We start from the raw sequence: 18,485 nt of genomic DNA on the forward strand, positions 1-18,485 counted from the left end.
ATGTTATTTTGGATTTCAAAAAAGTTCATTTTGGAGGGCAGGGGGAATCAGACAGCCTTACAGGTGGTGAGGGGAAAAAAAAGAAATCAGGAAACATCTTTGCTAACGTTTCATAAAACTCCAACATCACATTTTCCACAAAACATCAACATATTCACCCAACAGATACCCCCGGGGTATCTAGGGAAATATATGTTTCCTTCACTTAGCATGAGGGAAGCTGAAAGGATAAATTGGTGGTGTGGGCACAGAGGAGACAGAGGCTCCTGGACAGGAGACCTCACCTTGGCCCCTATTCCGCTCGCCCCTGGGCTCAGAGTGCTTTTCAGTAAGGCAGTAAACGGCTCCGCCAACATCTATCATGTGAAGTTCATATTTTCAGCTTTTCTTTCCATCCCCACTTCAGACAATCAGGTATTTCTCAGGGAAAACAGAGGGAAGGCTTGAGCTCTGAATTTGCCACCCCCCACCATGAACTAGCTTCCTTGCTGTCTCTAGACCCAATATGCTGGGCCTTGGGTTGAACAATAGACAAATTATCCATAAAGTTTGGCAAAGGTGGTCAGCAGGAAAACGGTTAGCAGCACTGAAGTGTAATGGCACCACCTAATGACGACGGTGCAGGTCCCACCCCTGCAAGGGGCAGTTTCTGAATGTCCTCATTAATCTTCCATGTGTGAACACAATGGGCTCCTTGCAGTTATGATAGTGGTAGCCCCCGGCCAAGACTGGGATCTATAAATCAGGAGCAAAGCCGGTGCCTTTGACAGAAGCCGCTGAGGATCCACACGGTGAGAGGACACTGGAAAATCAGACCTTCTTGGAAGCCGTAGGTTAGGATCTGCTGCTCAATTGTGTGGCAAGGGACGAGCCCTGGAGCCCATCTACACATGCAATTAGTGTGCCTAAATAAACTCTGGTGTAGTTCACACTGGAGTTTATTGCTCCTAGGCACAGCATTTACACATGCACACAGGGCTGTAGCATGTTTTGCTGGGTCCGGGGGGGAGTGGGCGTCAGCTTGCCAGCCCGGAGCTGCTCTGCCACAGCTCAATGTGCCATGCAGGGGCTGGCTGGGGCGTGAGGGTGCTCTAGTGCAGAGTTAACTGGCAGGCAGCCCCCCCGCACTGTAGCACCCTCATGCTCCAGCCAGCCCTGGTCACCATCTACACATGCATTGCAGTGGAGTAAATAACTCCACCGTAGGATAGTACTTGTGTTGAGCAGTACTATCCTATGGTGGAGTTAATTAGTTTACTCTCACCTAACAGCACTGCCTATGTAGACATTGATGCTTTAGTGCAGAGCTATTTAGTTAACTCTACAGGAAAGCGCACATGTAGATGTCCCCAGTGTAAATCAGGAGAGATTCAGAGGTAACACCAGAGCAGGGCCCTTGAAACCTTCTGGCGTTGCTTGTACCATAGGAAACATTTTACCCACCAAGCTGAGTAGAGACAAAGGAGTAGCTGGTGCACAGAAAGGCACTGGTCTGAACTGGTACACTTCCACATTCTGCAATCTGGCAGGAGGATCTGCTCATGATTCTTTCCATAACCCCGTCCAGCCTCTGAACTGCCTGATGCTCCAGGAGGGAAAACTCTCTGGTCTCAATTTCCCACGTGAAAGTCATCCCTCACATCACTGTGTTGAAGTTAGTGAAGTTACACCCAGGACAAAAGTGTCCTACTTTGCTTAAGCGTGAGTGTGGAAATGGTATCTGCCCTCTCTGAGCTGAAATGCTTTCTGCCCAATGGGGTAGCTAGCCTACGTTCTGGAGTTCCTTCACCGGAGTACCTCAGTACCTCTCACTGTTTCATGAACTGACCTTCACAGCACCTCTGAGAAGCAAAGAAGGATCAAAGAGTCTAGACTAGTGAGTCTAGACCAGTCTAAGCAAAAGAGTCTAGACCAGTGACTCCCAACCAGGGTGCCCCAGCACGCTGGGGTGCCTTGAGATCCTTTCAAGGGTGATGCGGGATGCCATGCAATGTTAGCACTGTTAGGTGCACAAAACGGTTCGCAAGACAAACCCAGAGATTTCAAATAGGAATCCAGTGTTAAAACCATTCTGCCCTGCTGTGGTCTGAGTCCTCTGCAACAGAAGGATTGCTCTAGTATTTTTTTGTAATCAGAAAATGAGTGAAAACTAAGAGCTGGAATTATCCAAGGGGGAATTATTCTAGAGGGGGGAATTATCCAAGGGGAATTATCCTAGAGCCTAAACAGGTTGAGATCCACTGATTTAGACACATGTCACTTCCCAGCGCTTTAACAGGGAAGGAGATGGTGCTTCTCAGAAGCACTCATCAGCTGGTGCAATGTAAATGTTATGTGTTCATGCTCCAACAGTCATACAAAACTGCTGGAACTTGAACCCAGAATGAAATGTTATTATTTTAGTAAAATCATTATATCACTATAGGAGCGTGAAGACACAACACTTACGTTGCAACAGCTTCAACCAGTTCCATCCAATACAAATATAATGGTTACGTCTGTCCTATAAAGGTACATCTACAGTGTTGCCCCAAGATATCTCACCTAGCTCTGAACACTAATACAAATACTTCTCTAGCTGCACAGTATGCCCCATCCTTTCTCCAAGAGGGAAAACATAGGTTTCCATGGTAGGTTTTGCATTTACCTGAGAGCCTCAGGAAGAGGGAAGGAATTTGATCAGTGAGCGATGTGCTAGAGGAAATCCCTGCCGCCCCAGCTCCTGGATCTAGCGTTTAGCATGCCCAGTGCATTAGAGCAACAGAAGGCAGGATGTGTAAAACAAACACCACTCTCCAGCTAATGGAAGATGATATTTTCAGCTACAAAAACAGTAACTCAGCTGCAGCCCAATGACAAAGGACCTTACACCTTCATTATTATTATTTTTACACTTATTGGAGTGGTATCCACAAGCATGCCTTTATTTTATGGCCTGCCACCATATTCCCTGCCATTCGTTAGGTTCTTTGCAGATTGGCTTTAAATAGTTACCTCCAACTGATTTGGGATTCACAGATTGTTACCTTGGGAACTGGTGTATTTTCTTCTATTTATTTCTGGATTTTATTTTTTTCTTGCCTTAAAGATATGAGAGTCGGGGCTGGAATCAACAGTTACGTAGCTGCAAATTGAGCTTGGTGTTCCTTTGACTCAAACGGAGCTACATTTAGTATTCTTCTAAGGACTGGGTTTGTAGGGTGAAATATGCCTTTTCAGCATTTTCTTTTACACTGAAATACTTGTGTTAAAGACAGTTGCTGGATAGCTGTTGTTACCCAATGGGTGAGTTTCCCCGGCACTTCCCCAGCACCTCCTTGTCAAAATATTTAAAGTGTTTCCCAAGGAGTTAATCAATGTATAACTTGGGTACTCAGCCAACTCCCTTCTTCAGGCCATTGGCTTGCATGGGTTATTTAGGGCATGAGATAAAGGGTACTGAAGAACAATGTCAGCTCCCTGGATCCCCTCCGTGCTAATTCAGCTAAAGCTGTAAAGCTGCCATTAGTGCAGGGCTGGCCAACCTAGTGGCAGAAGTGCCACAAGGGACACGGGTAGCCTCTGTGTGTGGCACCCAGCAGATCAGGGAGGGGACAGGCAGCACAGCAGCAGATAGGGCAGGGAACATAGCAGGGGAGGAGATTGGGCAGGGAGCACATAGCAGGAAGCAGAAAGCAGAGCAGCAGATCAGGCAGGAGAAGGGGACTGGAGTGGTGCTTGGGAAGGGTGTGGGGCTAGTTTGTGCTAGGTCTGCCAAAAGGGTTGGCCTCCACTGTGTTACTGCATCCTGACTGCTGGCCAATCTAGATAGACTAGGTTTCATAGGAAGATTAAAACTCCCAGCTGCACCGACCTGCACTGCAATCACACGTTTCAATTGCAGGCTAGGCCTAGAACTATGCCGGTAAACTCCAGCTGAGCCTCTTACAGGTCTCCCTCCTGGGCCTGATGTGCGCAGGACACAATAGCCCCAGTCTAGATGCTATGGCAATCCAGACTTTCAGCTCTGGGGATTCCCTGTTCAATGCCTCATCTATCAGTCAGGAGGGCATCTACCATACATTCCCAACATGATCATGTCTGGAGCTGTGGACTTCAATGTTTGCCATTGGTTACTTATGTTCTCATTATCTTCTATGGTAGCTTAGGCAGAGCGACATGTGTTAAAAGTCAGGACACAGGATGATACCTTACAACTCCTCTGCAGCAGACAGCATTTCTTGCTGTTACTTAAATGGCTCCTTGAAAGCAATATGAATGCTAAATATGCACCCTTCATCAACCACCAGTTTACTTTATTTACCAGATCACGTGACTCTCCTTGAGTTATCATCAGATCCCCAGCCACCCAGAACTGGCTCTAAAATCTGTCAAGTTACCCTCAATAGAGACTGCAGAAATTCTGAGTGGCATTAAATGTAGGTACACAGATCCCAAATCCTACTGGGGGTTGTAAACATGGAGAGACATTGCTGGCCTGGGTGGAATAGTCTCAAGGGAAAGTTTTGTGGCAAACAGCTACAACTTCTCATAATTTAACCCAAATCTGACCCCAAGTTCTACATTTATCCATGTCCTTTTCAAGTATAAACTAAGGGAGTTTGAAATTCAGAAGGGAAATGATCCAGGTGCAAATGTGAGACTAAAGGTAAGTCTACAGTAGTGAGTGAAAGTGTGACTGTGATGTGGGCTGGCTTTCCCATGCTGCCTTCACCCTTGCTACCTTAGCCAGTGATGGCAGTGAAGTCACAGCAGCCCGCTGGGACCCCAAGTGCAACAGGCACCTGCAGCCGGCATGGAAATACATGTTGCCACCTCATCACTGCTCTTGTTACCAGTGTTAAATCAAAGCTAGCATGAGGATGCCATCCACCTTGCCCCCACAGACCACGGCCCACCCTGGGCAGGTGTCACATGTCAAGCACTGCGTTAAATTCACAACCCGTCTGGTTCTGAGTTTCTCAAGCCAATGAGACCTGTGATAACTCCTGGTGTGACCTTGCTATGTGTCTCCCTTACTCCCCCAGAAAGTGCAGGGCAGAAAGGATGGTATCGTTTGAAGGCTCCAGACTAGGACTCCAGACACCCACTTCCAATTTTTGGCTCAGTGGGGACTCTCAGTGTGAGCCTGGGCAAGGCACTTCATCCACAGGGCAAGGCCTTCCTCAAAGGCGTTGGACACTGACTGCAGCCAAGGCTGGAGGGACCAACTGGGCAGTGCCAATGCTTCTGCTGGGACTAAAAGCTGGAGGTTCCTGACTACAGGGTCTTACCTCTCCTCTCACTGTTAGACCAACTACTGTATTTGGGGTCAGGAAGGAATTTTACCCCATGGTCAGATTGAGATGGTGGGCCAGGGGTTGCTTTCCTCTGTAGCTGGAGGTATGAGCCTCTACCTGGGATCTTTTGAGCATGCATTAACAACCTTTATGGAAGCAGGACGTTGGCTGCTGTGATTCTCCTGCTTTACCCGTGGCAGGTTTATGTGTGATGTCTTGTGTTATGACGGGGTTGACAGTGGTTTTACGAAGAGTTTAGCTGATGGATTTGTACGGGATGGTTTGGATAGGGATGAGGCAGGGGTTGCACTAAATAACCTCTGGAGGTCTCTGCCAGCCCCACTCCTCTGTGATTAGCTGTTCCTCAGCTCTTCACCTCTAAAGTAGGGGAAACAAGGACTGCTCCAGCTCTTGGGCATGTTGAGAGGATACAACTCACGACAGATGGGGAGGTGTACAGATAGCACAGCAATGAGGGTCACATCTGTAGACAAGAATGCTGGGGTCTCTTTTGTACCTGCCAGCCTTGATGCCCACAGTGTCAACTGAGATTTGTTTTCACTCTCCGCCTGTTGATCTCTCCTTCAGGAACTCTCCCCTTTCCTAATGGAACCTTTAAATGTGCTCATTCTCTCTCTTTTCCAACATTAATCCTTTTGTATTTGTTTAATGGGGTTAATATGCTGCTGGTATAATAATGATCACGTAGGGTTGTAATTATCATGTGTGAATCATCCTGCACTTGCTGAAAAACGGTGATGCTTTTTCTTACTAGAGAGGACGTCTTCACAATAGTCTTTGTCAAGCTGCCTTTTACATTAACGTAAATCCCCCAAAGAAATGGCAAAGGGGAAGGAATGAAGACTGCAAAGAAACAGTGACATCAAACAGGGCACCAGAAATGTCTAGCAGGGGGGCAGAGACTATCTATATTGTGTCTATGTGCTGCTGGGAATAATGGATCTTTTTGGCTTTCTTCTTGGGTCCCAGGTGCTACCACAATTAATAATATTACATAATAGCAAGAACATGTATCAAGGTTGCAGGTCACAGCCATGATTCACTTCCAAAGGATGCCTGTTTTGTGAGTACATCCTTCATGAAAGGCAAGGGACAAAAATATAAACCCCAGAACCATCCTCAGTCCCTAACAAAATTAGGAGAACGTGGAGGAAGGAAAGAAGAGTTCTCCCTTTATATAACAGAGCAAAATATTAGCACAAGGTGATGATTTGTAGAAGGACTAAATAAGGTGAGGTATTAGACCATATATAAGATACTGAAAGGACAGACAAACATATGTTTCAGCTGCTTTAAAAAGTGGGGAGGGATTTGATGCTTGAAAGTGTTCAGTATATGATCTTACCTAACTCGGGGTGTCACATATACAGCTTGTGGGCCATATCTGGCCCCCAGAGTCATTTCCTCTGGCCTGTGGGGCTTGTCACGGGCCCAGGAATTCAGGGGGAAGCCTGCTAGAGAATTCAGGGATAAGGGACCTTTGGAGGCAAAAGAGAGCAAGTGATAGCTGTGCCAACCCAGCGCCACCTCTCACACCACTGCTGGGTCCAGACCTGGTCTAGAAGTCAGGGTGAGCTTGATACCCCGACCTAACCGTTACATGTGCCTGAGCCTGTAGGGATATAAGTGAGCTAAGCTGCCCCGACTCTAAGTGAAGCAGGTTTAAAGCTGGTGCAGTTTTGCTCTGCTGGTATCATTACAGAATCATGCAGACACACCAGCTGTATCAGAACAGCTTGCATCCGTTTCCTCTGATAGCAAGACAATTGTTACATCTGCCTGTACCCGAAGATGTCAGCGCTCAAAGAGATGCATCGTAAGAAAAGCACAACAAAATAATGAGTGGAGGTTCTCTCTCTTACACACACACACACACACTCATGCTCATTGTCAGAGGCCTGCTATTGTGGCCTTGCCTTCAGGAGTTGTTCCACGTGCCCTGCGGAGGTAGCAGAGTGACTCACGTGAATTAAGAGTACAGAGTTGGGCCCCTCTTTGCACTCACTCCTGACCCAAACTACTTTCAACCCTCAGAGATTCAAGCCTCTTAGAATGTCTCATGTGCGCCTATAGCTAACCTCAGCATTGTACATGCTCACTACAATGTACCCATCAGTATGCTGCTGGATCCCTCCATTTTTGCTGGATAAACAATGATGGTTTCCATATTTAACTGACTCCACTGTCAATAACATTCTTTTAAACCTCTGATAATGTGCAAGGTAAATCCAGCAAAAAAAAAAAGCCCTTTTCCTAACTCAAACCCATGTCCCTTGGAGCCCTTGCAGACTGCACAGCTGAAAACAGACTGGTCTATCCCACGTCTGATTGCCCCAGGCTTTGACTCTCATCAAAACAGGTGCAGAGAACAGTCACCAAGGCAGCTTGGATGGCAACTAACTTAAATTTGTCTGGATTGCCCACCCCCCAAAAAATATCTCAGTACTTCCTAGGTACTTCACATGCACGTAAGTGGGACAATGTCTATAGGATCCCAGGGCAAAAGCTTTAAACCTAGGACATTGCTATTCCAAAACACTGTCAATCCAGTCCCCTCTACCTGCTGGGAGCCCCCGAGGCAGCAGTTCCCCCCGTGCATGAGGCAGGGCTTGCATACAGGCCTGTTTGTTGTACCCAAGGCAGGGAGCTTCCTTGTGCATGGGGTCAAGAGCAGGGCGGAGGCAGGGATGGAGTAAAGGATTTATGGCTGTGCAGAGCTCCCCGCTGTTTCCTCCCACACTGGGGTGGGGGCAACAGGTGTGCGTGTGTGCACGTGTCAAAGAGGCGGCAGAAGCTACGCTGTCCGTTGGGCTGCAGCAATCTCCACTGAGTCGCTCTGCAGCTACTGTGCAATCTGTGTGTGTGGGAAGTTCTCATCCCTTGTGTCGCCTCCCTGGAGCATCTGCCAAGTGCCATATGGCGAGTAAACATTACACTCCTCTCTCCCGTCTCCTGAGCCAGCAGGGCTAGGGCATGGGAGTTTACATGCAGTATGCCGCTCGCTCCCGTCCTGCAGGAGTGTCTCTGAGTAGCAGGTTGGGTTTCCAGCCCTTTACACACTTCAGGTGTTCCACAACACTTTACAAGCACAGTAATGCTTGAAGTTCCCACTGCGCTGTCAAAAATAGCTCATTCCCCCCACCCAGAACAACTGAATGGGAGAGAAGTACCAACCAGGAAACCAAGGCTACCTCACATTTCAACAGCAAGCGAGCTGGGATTTTTAGTCACTCCCTCCTTCACAACCCTTGCTTTAAGCTCTCATCCAGAGTGCAGCAGCCTGCATCCCACAGTGCTCCACTGTAACATCAGCAATGGCTATGAGAGCCAGTTCGAATTTGGACTGTCTCCATCTGAACAGATTTTTTCCTCCCATCATGTTACCGGAAACTTTACAGGGCTGTAAATTCAGTACAGAATGGAAAATAATCATACACTATGACTTTGGAGGCAAGAAGCAGGTTGTGATGGATATGAAGCTGCCCTGTAATAACTTATGAATTCCTGTACATTGTCTGATTATTGGTATCCTGTCTACTACATGAATATATATATACAGGTTTAACTCAATAAGAGTCTGTTTGGTACAAGCAGGAAGGGGAAGAATGAGTCAAGGTAGTCATCTAGCAGCAAGCGCTTACCAGATGTTAATGGACAATGCCAGACAATTTTGCAAACTCTGACCAGCCAACACAGCTGGTTAACCCAGAAAGAACCAAGGCCCTGCACACAGAGAAGAACCAAGAACTCAGGATGTTCCTACTGGGTTCTTACTGAGATTTTCCCCTTAACCTGCTCCCATCCTTGCACATCAACCCCTCACTGAGGTAGAATCATGCTTTTGATACAAGCTAGAGGTCTCATCTGGGATTATTAGCTAAACCTGAATGAAACACTCACTTAGGCTGGTAGTTTATGTCTACTTTGCTATGGCAATAAAGGCTAAATCACTTGTGTACTGAAAATCTTCCAGTTCCCCATTCCTTGTCCAGTACAGACACGTCCTCCCACAGTTCACTGGGAAAGAATCAGCCTGGGTCAGTATACTGCAACCCAACGAGGCATGGGTACTGTCTCCAAAAGTCCTAGTGACACATCTCTGGATGTAGCACCATTGATTACCCAAGTTGAACATTGTAGTCTGGCTGCTCACATCTAAGTGTAGGTTAAGTAAGTATTGATCACTAGAGTTAACTCTTCAGTGATGACACACTGCTGGGGAAGGGCAGCAAACTAGGGAACCAGACTTGGAAACAAAAGCCTACTCGGGATGTCTGGAAAAGTTGTGTGTCCATCAGAGGATGGTAGGAAGACAGACATGCGCATAGCCTGTCTATACTGGTTTTTTTTTCCAGTGCTTAGTTTCCTACTGAGAAATCAGCAATACTTTGGCTTTATGGAGTCTGTTTGGTCCCTGGCTCCTAAAGGAAAGAACTTCAAGTGCTTGAGTCAAATCAGATGTGCAGCTGACACACAGGGCATTGTAGCCCACGGCTGACTGAAGAGGAATCCTGTCCTGAGGCAGGAAAGAGCAAGGGGTTCTATCAAGACCTGTGACAGGTACACTTGGGAAGAGCAGAAAAGCTGCAAGGAACCCTGAATTTGTGACAGACAGATGTGGGTACATGTAGGCTGCCATCAAAGGAGTGAGCGAGCCAGCTTTCAGGTCCTGATATCAGCATAACTGGCAAAACAGAGCTCAGTATGTGCTGCAAAACATGCCCAAGGTGCAGAATAGATATTGGGAGCCAGCCAACACTGAGCTACCATAGCTATATTGCTAGCAGTAATAAGCTAGTTAAAAGCTGGCTCAGTTAACATCTACATAAGCTTCACTCACTCCTTCAACTGCTGTGTAAACGTGCCCTTAGCTCTTGAGGGACTGGCGACAGAAGAGGGGGCTTAATTCTGCAAAGTGCAGAGCACTCTGGCTGCAGTCCAGCGAGGCGCCGAAGCCTTCCCATGGATGTGCTCACAGCTGTAAATTGCAGTATTTGCTTAAGTGCTGTGTTGAACGAGGGCCAAAGCAACACCTTGCAAGATCAAGGCCCCAAAGAGTTTTGATCTATAAATCCCAAGTTCAGATCTAGTGCAAGGCAGGAGCATCCTAAAACGTTTGCTAGAAGGGGGCTGTTTGGTGTCTGTGGTGAAAGGGGCTTCAGCCAGCTCCCAGTAGGCAGGTAACTACATCACGACACATACCTCCTCTGTAGACAGCACCCGGGAGCCTCAGCTAGGAAGCCAGGGACCGACTGGCCGTGAAGACTGAACAAGTCACCTAGCCCCTCTGTGGCTTAGTCTTTTATCTGTAAAATGGCATTAATAGCACTTCCCTCCTTCAAGGGGGCTTTGAGAAGGCAAATGCATTAAAGACTCTGAGGCACTTAGGTAACAGCAGTGAGGGCTGTATCATAGGACTCTTAGTCAGATTGTACTGGAAAATTCATCAACATATATATTAGGATTTTAAAAAATTATTACGATCAAACGTAAAATTCTAATTTGCTCCTGAACTGGCAAAATCTGTAATTTGGTATCCAAATGCTGAAAACTGGCCTCAAGGAAATAAAGTTCTGACTTGATGGCACAGATCATAGAAAGTGAGGGTTGGAAGGGACCTCAGGAGGTCACATCTAGTCCAACCCCCTATACGAATAGCCAACCCCCTGGATGAAAAGCAGGCGATGTGACAGGGGACTTCACTTACCAGGCGGCCTGTTAACAGCGAGGTTTCGGAAATGGCTGCCTTTGATCATCTCTACTGACAACCGTCCAGTTGTAGCGTTGTATGACAACCCCACCAGCAGCTCTGGCACCCCTCCGTGTGACAGGGACTGTGTTGAAGAAGCACTATCGCTGTGGGAGATGGCCGACAGACTAAGCTGCGAGTCTCCGCTCTGCAAGAAAGAAGACCAAAGAATGTCATTGGAATGCTTCACACCTCTTCCCCTTGAATTTACACCTTGTAGTCTAATTTGGGAAAGATCTCCTCTTAAGAGGTACCCAGGATCAGGAATCAGCTGCACGAAAACAATGGGGCAGAAGACCAAATCACAGCGGTATTTTGCAGAAACATATCCTTCAACACTCTCTCTCTAAAGACCAGGAGCCCTGCCTAATGTATTATTACTGGCGTAAATCAAAGCTTTTGAGATAAGCATACATTCTAGTGCATCAACTGGAGAGTAAATCTCCCTGAAAATTGCTTTCTGATGGAATGTGTCTCGCACAATCTTCTCTTTTTTGACACTTTCTCCATATATCCTTGCTTTCTTCCTTGTTGGCATCATGTTCCCTTCTCCTTCAACCTGGGAGATGATTTATTATTCATTTTATGTGCCTAATCTCATAAGGAGTTTCCTTTATAGGGTGAAAAAACTTAGGACTCGTCTGTACCAGGAAACTGAGTGACACAGATAGCTACTGTGGAATAACATATTAAACAGTCCAGAATAGCACCCCATGCAGAAACTATATTCTGGAATCAAAGTGATTTTCTTCAGTGTAGACAAAGCCTTCAAGGGAAAGGTTATCTGTTATTATTATTATTGTTACAACCAAAGGACTGAATAGTAACACAAAAATTGGCCTGTTTCTTTTTCTTTTTCCATTTGCTTTTGGAGAAAACGGATGGTTCCTTCGCCATCATCACTCAGGACACAGAAGAAAAAAATGACTGGCTACATTAAAAGACCCCCCCCCAACTTGACAGCACAGTAAAAACGAGAGGCATGGATATTTTTGGTTATATCATACATTCAACCAACTGTATAGTTCTCTACAGTTGGTCCACCAAAAAACCCTTGCCTCTTGGGTATTACTCAGACTATCACAGCTACAACATCCCTCCCACCCCCAACAGGAAACACCTCACTCTTCCCACATATCTCTACTTTGAAAAAAGCACTCTGGGTTTTCACAGGCTTTTGCATGCTTTAGGTATCTGGCAGCACAATGATGACACGGTAATGATCCTGGTACAATGCCATAATATGTGATAACCATTTGGGATTTGAAGATGTGGTTTTCAGTGGAGTCTAAAGGAGAGAAGCACCCACATCCCATACAAGTGAGGCACCACATTCCCTTAGGCTTCTTCTAAAGCCCCAGCCTGGTTATGCTCACAGTCTATACAAAAGGACTCTCTACAAGCTGGGAAGCTCTCTGGTTATACAAGAGGCTGCCCAAGATGGTCAGGGCCAGATTAGGAAAATTAAGTATCCAAATGTTGGAACACATGCACTCATGAATGTGAAGTACTTGGGGTTGAAAACATGGAAACATGGGCTGTGTGTACTGCAGCACCTTTCATAAGCACTAACCAGCCTGTGGCTGTGACTGCGTTTTGTGGTAGCAACTGGGTACCTAGTTCTGAAACCTCTAACCAACACTCGACAGGCTCACAGATTCATAGATTGTGAGGCTGAAGGGGACCTTGGAAGATCATCAGGTCCAGCCCCCTGCATCAGGCATGAAGGACACCTGGGGTCAGGTGACTTCAGCAAGGTGACTGTCCAGTCTCCCCTTAAAGATTTCCAGGGTAGGCGATTGTTCACTGAGCCCTTGATGTACTCCCCTTATGTAGTGGTAAGCTGCTACTAAGTCTCCTCTCAGCCTTTTCTTTTTCAGGCTGAAAAGTCATGCAGAAAGAGCCAGTCCCAAATACCCACAAAGGAGAATAATGTTTTATGTAAAAAAAAAAAAAAAAAAAAGAAAAGAAAGAAAGAAACAATACTTAAAAAATGTGCCTCCCCCGCTGGAAATTATGACAGAGAAGGTGAGCTAATGTGTGGCTCCTGCCACACGTTACATATATTACGCCATTCACTGGTTAATTGCGCAATAAATTTAGACTGGCCACACATGCAAAGTAATGATCACACCATAAAAATGTCCATCCAGCTATAAAAAGAGCCAACTACCTACAAAGTTAGTGCTTGACGTATGACAGGGTCCTGTCAGATACCATGGAGCAGAGCACAAAGCTTGCACTGACTCAGGGTGACGCTCACTGATTGCGAGGAGGATGCCAACCGGGAGCTGAGTGGTGGCGGGTGTGTTGGGAACCCTGAGCAAACGGCTTAAAGCAGGGGCCGCCATCACTTAAGGAGAAGCTACCCACAGTAGTGCAGTTTGCTCTGAATATGAGCACCCCTCTCCTCGCTGGTTCCTGACCCAGCAGCCACTCCTGTCCAGCTCTGCAGTCCTGACCCAGCAGCTGTTTCTTTTGCTGCCAAACTGCTGTCAGTATCCCACCTTCATGAGACCAATGATATTGCTTGGTGGGCTGGATGCAGCATGCGGGCCACAGGCTGCCATTCCCCAGCTCAAAGGATTAGCCAAGCCTACTGCACCCCCTCCCTAATCCAGTGACACTGTGTTGAGAAAGGCTCTTCTCCTTTCAAATAGACTTACACTCAGGTTGCTCCGGGGCTCCAGCACCAGCGTCACCTTCATTTCTCCCTCCTGATTGAGGTTGCTCAAGTAAAACAACTGCTCCCCCATCATCTTCTCCCTGCTCATTTTGTGCACAGCATAGAGACGGAACCGGAGCGCATAGTTACTCAGCTCTTCTGGCTCCACCTTGCTGAAGGTCATCTTCTCCTTGAACACAGGAGTGGGTCCTCTCTGCACACTCGTCTTCGCCCTTTGTTTCTTGCTGGGCATCAGAACAGTGTGAACTTGCCACGTGTTCACACCACTACGGTCCTTGTCTGGGATATCCTTTGCCTCTAGGATAGTCACCACCAGCTTCTGGCTTGAGGCCTTATAATCAAAGGTGATGTCTAGGTCACCGCATTTAGAGATGGGCTCACGGGTGCTGTGATGAGCTGGAAGATTGTGCGTTCCATCATGTTCCTGCCAGATAAAGAATAAATTAATTAAGGCATAAAAATATGTTCTTATACAATTACTACGATATCCACAACACCCACAGATCAGTGGAGGTGTGAAGGTTCACAAGCATGGCAGAACCAGCAAGACAGAACCACAGAGTAGTCAGCTAAATGCCTTGAAGAAATAGTTGGACTTTCTAACAATAAAGTAACACCTCTATCACACAGTCCCATTTGCAATGAGAATGCAGCCATCACTTAATCCTTGTGTGCTGTACCCGTTATGCCAATTCAGTTCTTACCTTGGGAACATTATATGGTCATGCATTCATACAGGAGTGGAGTTGGGTTTTAAAGGTCCCAATTCAAATAAAATGTCTCTATTTGCACTTGTGTTTTGGCAAGGCACTAGTTATTCCAAAAACCTCGAATCCAAACATCATGCGGTTTCCTGAGAGGCCAGTCCTAGCTAACCATCAGATTTTGTGATCTGTCTGCTGCACAATCTCATGAGCAGAAGAACTTGCTCGCAACATTTCCAACAGAAAAGTTTTCTGATTAGTAGGAGAGCACTGATTTTGCCAAAATTTTACACAGCAAGAAGGTCAAATGGAATCATTTTTACCTTCTTTTTTCATTTAACGAACAGTTAAGTGTTTTGTTTCAATGTGATGAAGTTTCAACTTTATTGTTTTGATTCACCCGGGCTACAGTGCAGAAGAACTCATTTTTACTTCCCACCCCATTTAAATGAAGCATTTTTACAACTTCGAAATGTAACATTATCAAAATATTACGATCGTTTCAAATCAACATTTGGGGGAATTTTTGTTCTGCGGGAAATTTCAAAATTTCCGTCTGTTCTGCTGTCTCACTGCATATGATAATAAAATGATCATGACAATGATAATAAAAAATGTAAAATCCTGAAATATTTCATGGGAGGGAAGTCCCATTTTCTGATCTACTCAAGCAAATGCTTCTTTTCTTCCTTTTGCTCACAGGAAAAACAACAGAAGTGAGGATACAGAAAAAGAGTCAGATCAAACACATTTTGATTCCTCTTCCTGTGTGGATCTCCCACTAAAGTACTGTTACCTTATCTTCGCTTTGGACTCCAATGTTTTTATGAAGACGCACCATGAAACTGGTGCAAACTAATTCACAAGCAACCATTTTTTCCTTGCTTCTTTAAAACATTTATCTTGATAAAACAAGATTAAAAAAAAACCTTGCCAGGGCTCACCTTACCTCACGTCGGGAGTGCGTGTGCATTTCTGTTCAAAGGTGCTTTTTATCTCCGAGACAGAATGTGTTTCGGGTGATAAAGGGGTTGCTATAGCGATCAATCATCTGTATTTAAACATGAGTATACACTGTACTAGGGAAAGATTTTCAGTTAATAGCCAGAAGGTGAATTAAGGCCTGTCACTCGTGGTGTGAGTCACCCTCCTCAAACATTTATCTTCTTTTATTTTTAAAGCAACACATCTTTTCAGTATGGGGCTCTACCTATTGAAGTCTTAAGCAATAAGGATGCAATTCCTTAAGAAGCGCTGATGGAGTCGATGTATCAAACAAAGCCAAACCTTCCACCACGTCTCATGAATTGTCCTGTCAAATGGGTAAGCCCATTTTTGAGGGCAACCCTGTATTTTCCCATTCATGCAGGAGCTGGCAGTTATCTGACTGGTGCATGTATCTGATAAAGCAAGCGTGAGAGTGAGCATGAGTTGGTGTGTGCGCACAAACGGCCTGCACAGAACTTGTGGTTGTGTTTGCAGAATGCAGTGGACAAACAACTTGCTCACCCTGCCATCCTGGGACTCTGCCCACGGGTCGAGTGAGTAAACGATTCCCAACAAGCCTAAGCAAAGGGCTCCTTCTAGCTCATCACAGACACAGGATTTTGCCCATGCAAACACAAGGTAGGGCAGGCTGGGGAGAAGGACCTGATCTTATGTTAATGGGCGTGATACTGACTAGTTGTCAACTCACTTCTGTTTTGGTGGATGGAGCACCGTTTACGGAGAGAGCATGATGCAACTGCATATAGGTGCACGTCTCCCTGTACGTCTTCATTCTCTACTCAGATCCCACCATGTTTTTAATCCTTGCATTTTCCTTTAAGGAAGGGAAATCAAACTGTGTCTGTGGTTTGCTACCACTTGCTGTGGAGAACTACATTTTAGTGGCTTTTAAAACTTCCTCCTGATCCAGAGCTGAGTGGCCTAACCTCTGGGCATAATCTAGAGCAGCCTGTAGGCTAACTGCCAGCATTTCCTAACGTGGCAGCCAAAGAGAAATCTCTAGCATGCAACTGCTGTTTTGACAATGCACCTTATACTGGTGGCTGAGAAGCCGGGGGAAGGGTAGGAGTTATGCTAACTCAATAGCATCTGAAAATCTCTCTCCAGTGGAGTAACTCTTCTGTGGTTGGCTATCCTACCATTTAGGGAGCTGTATTGGAGTGGTGCTTTTAAAGAGCATTTTGCTGCCTGGAAGCTGCTCTTCTTCAGGTCACATACAAACTTTCAGTTTCTCCTGGGAGAGTCACTGCTCTCCCAGGAGAAGCCATGAGTGTACAGATGTTCAGGATTTTTCTCCCAGATCAAAAATAGCTGCTCCAGAAGATAAATAACATGGAAACAACCAGGGTGAAATCACTCCCAGGAGAGCTTCTCCTGGGTGAGTGAATGTTTGTCTATGTTCTCTTCTAAGACAAGCTGCAGCACAGTCCTTCAGCATCCCAGGGAGCTTTGCTTCCCCCACCACCAGGGAGACAGTGTGCTGCATGGGCTGGACTTTACTACTCCAGCTGAGCAGGGAGCAGAACATGCCCCCTTCAGGATCCCATATTGTGCTGCAGGGAGACACAGGCTGACTGAGCAGTCTAAGTCAGCCAGTCAGAGCTGCCTTGTGCGTCACCAGGCAAACTGGGGAAGCACAGATGTGTTCTGAGATGAGTGCACAGGGACCCCCTGGCTGTGCAGTATCAGCACCACCAGCGCTTTGCTCTTCAAGGGCTCAGTACTCAAGTGTCTGTGCAGGTGTCTCTAGGTAACTTTTTGTACCAGGAAAACTAACCTGGGAGAATTCTCTCAGGTCATTTGAACATGTGTAGGCAGCCCATGTTTCAAAGAAGGCACCTGGTGCATGAAGGCTAATCCTGCTCCTATTGAAGTTACTGCTAAATATCCATTTACTTTCAGGGTTATAGTTGGCCTCTGTCTATTTTGTGGAAAAAAAAAGCTTTTCTCTCCCAGCACAGCTGTAGTTAGCTTAAATCTATCCAGGTTTAAGCTAAATACATCTAGTGGTACAGTCTGTTTCTGAAAACAGATCATAAATGCCTAAGAGAATTTATGTACATTTAAGAAAGTAAAATAAATACATTCCTATCAGGAAAAAAATCGGTAAATCTAAGTAAAGCTAGTAATTATGGAAACAGCCTTGAAATGGCCCTAGCCTTGAAATGGCACTTGAGGCTTCACTGCAGAAGCACAAAATTACAGTTTTTGTCTCAAAATGTAGGTCTATTTGAATGGCACATAACAGTACTTGGGTATTGGAGGTATGGGAGAACATTTAGTTCCCCCCATTTAAAGTTTTCCATTAAGTGGCACAATTCAACTGGATGAACAGCTACTTAGAGTAAATAAAAAATGGGACTCGGGCATGTCTGACCTCTGAAATTCTGTATGCACTGCTCAAATACCTGAAGGGTATATACAGAGAGACTGGAGATGGGTCTTTCTCTGTGACTGTAGGGGACAGGCTAAATGGTCTCATGCTTCAGAAGGTGTCATTTAAATTGGAGATTAGGAGGAACTTCCTGAGTGTGAAAGTGGTGAAGCACCGGAGCAGGCTGCCTTGTGGAGTTATGGATCTCCATCCTTGGAAGCCTTCAACAGCAGATTAGACATACACTTAGCTGGGACCGGTTAGTCAGGGATGATCCTGCTTCGAGCAGGGAGCTGACCTAGATGACTTTGTGATGTCCCTTCCAGCCTTGCTTTCCTATGATACTAATATATGTACTCCTACAGCAAAATGTGAGGCCACTTAGCATACAAATGAAAAGAGGACACTCAGGATTCCCTGGCAAGTGTGCACCATAGTGATGAGTCCCTGCAAGACACGCTAGGAAACCTGGTTGTCACACCAGATGACAAAGCTAACCTATTAACAACTTCTTTGCCTCCATTTTCCTGAGCAGGGACCAAATCAGTCCCCCCACTGGGCCCCCCTCAGACCCCAGGGGAGGCGCACCTAGGCCAAGGGTCAGTGAGGATTTAGTCAGGGAACTTCTGGAGGGACTGGACGTATTTAAATCAGCTGGTCCGGA

At 46.1% G+C, this 18,485-nt stretch overlaps 1 protein-coding gene across 1 annotated transcript in view; it reads right to left on the bottom strand.

The window, feature by feature from the left end:
* Positions 1-18,485, bottom strand: part of SYT16 (synaptotagmin 16) — a 99,967-nt gene that overhangs the window by 16,356 nt on the left and 65,126 nt on the right. The window contains exons 5-6 of the mRNA XM_019519880.1: positions 13,716-14,159; positions 11,008-11,197 (exon numbers count right to left, since the gene is read on the bottom strand). Of these exons, the coding sequence (XP_019375425.1) occupies positions 11,008-11,197; positions 13,716-14,159 (634 nt within the window). The remainder of the gene's footprint in view (positions 1-11,007; positions 11,198-13,715; positions 14,160-18,485) is intronic.

Source organism: Gavialis gangeticus, unplaced genomic scaffold (genome assembly GCF_001723915.1).
Source record: "Gavialis gangeticus isolate Ggan-Ray unplaced genomic scaffold, GavGan_comp1, whole genome shotgun sequence".
Classification (NCBI taxonomy): Eukaryota; Metazoa; Chordata; order Crocodylia; family Gavialidae; genus Gavialis; species Gavialis gangeticus.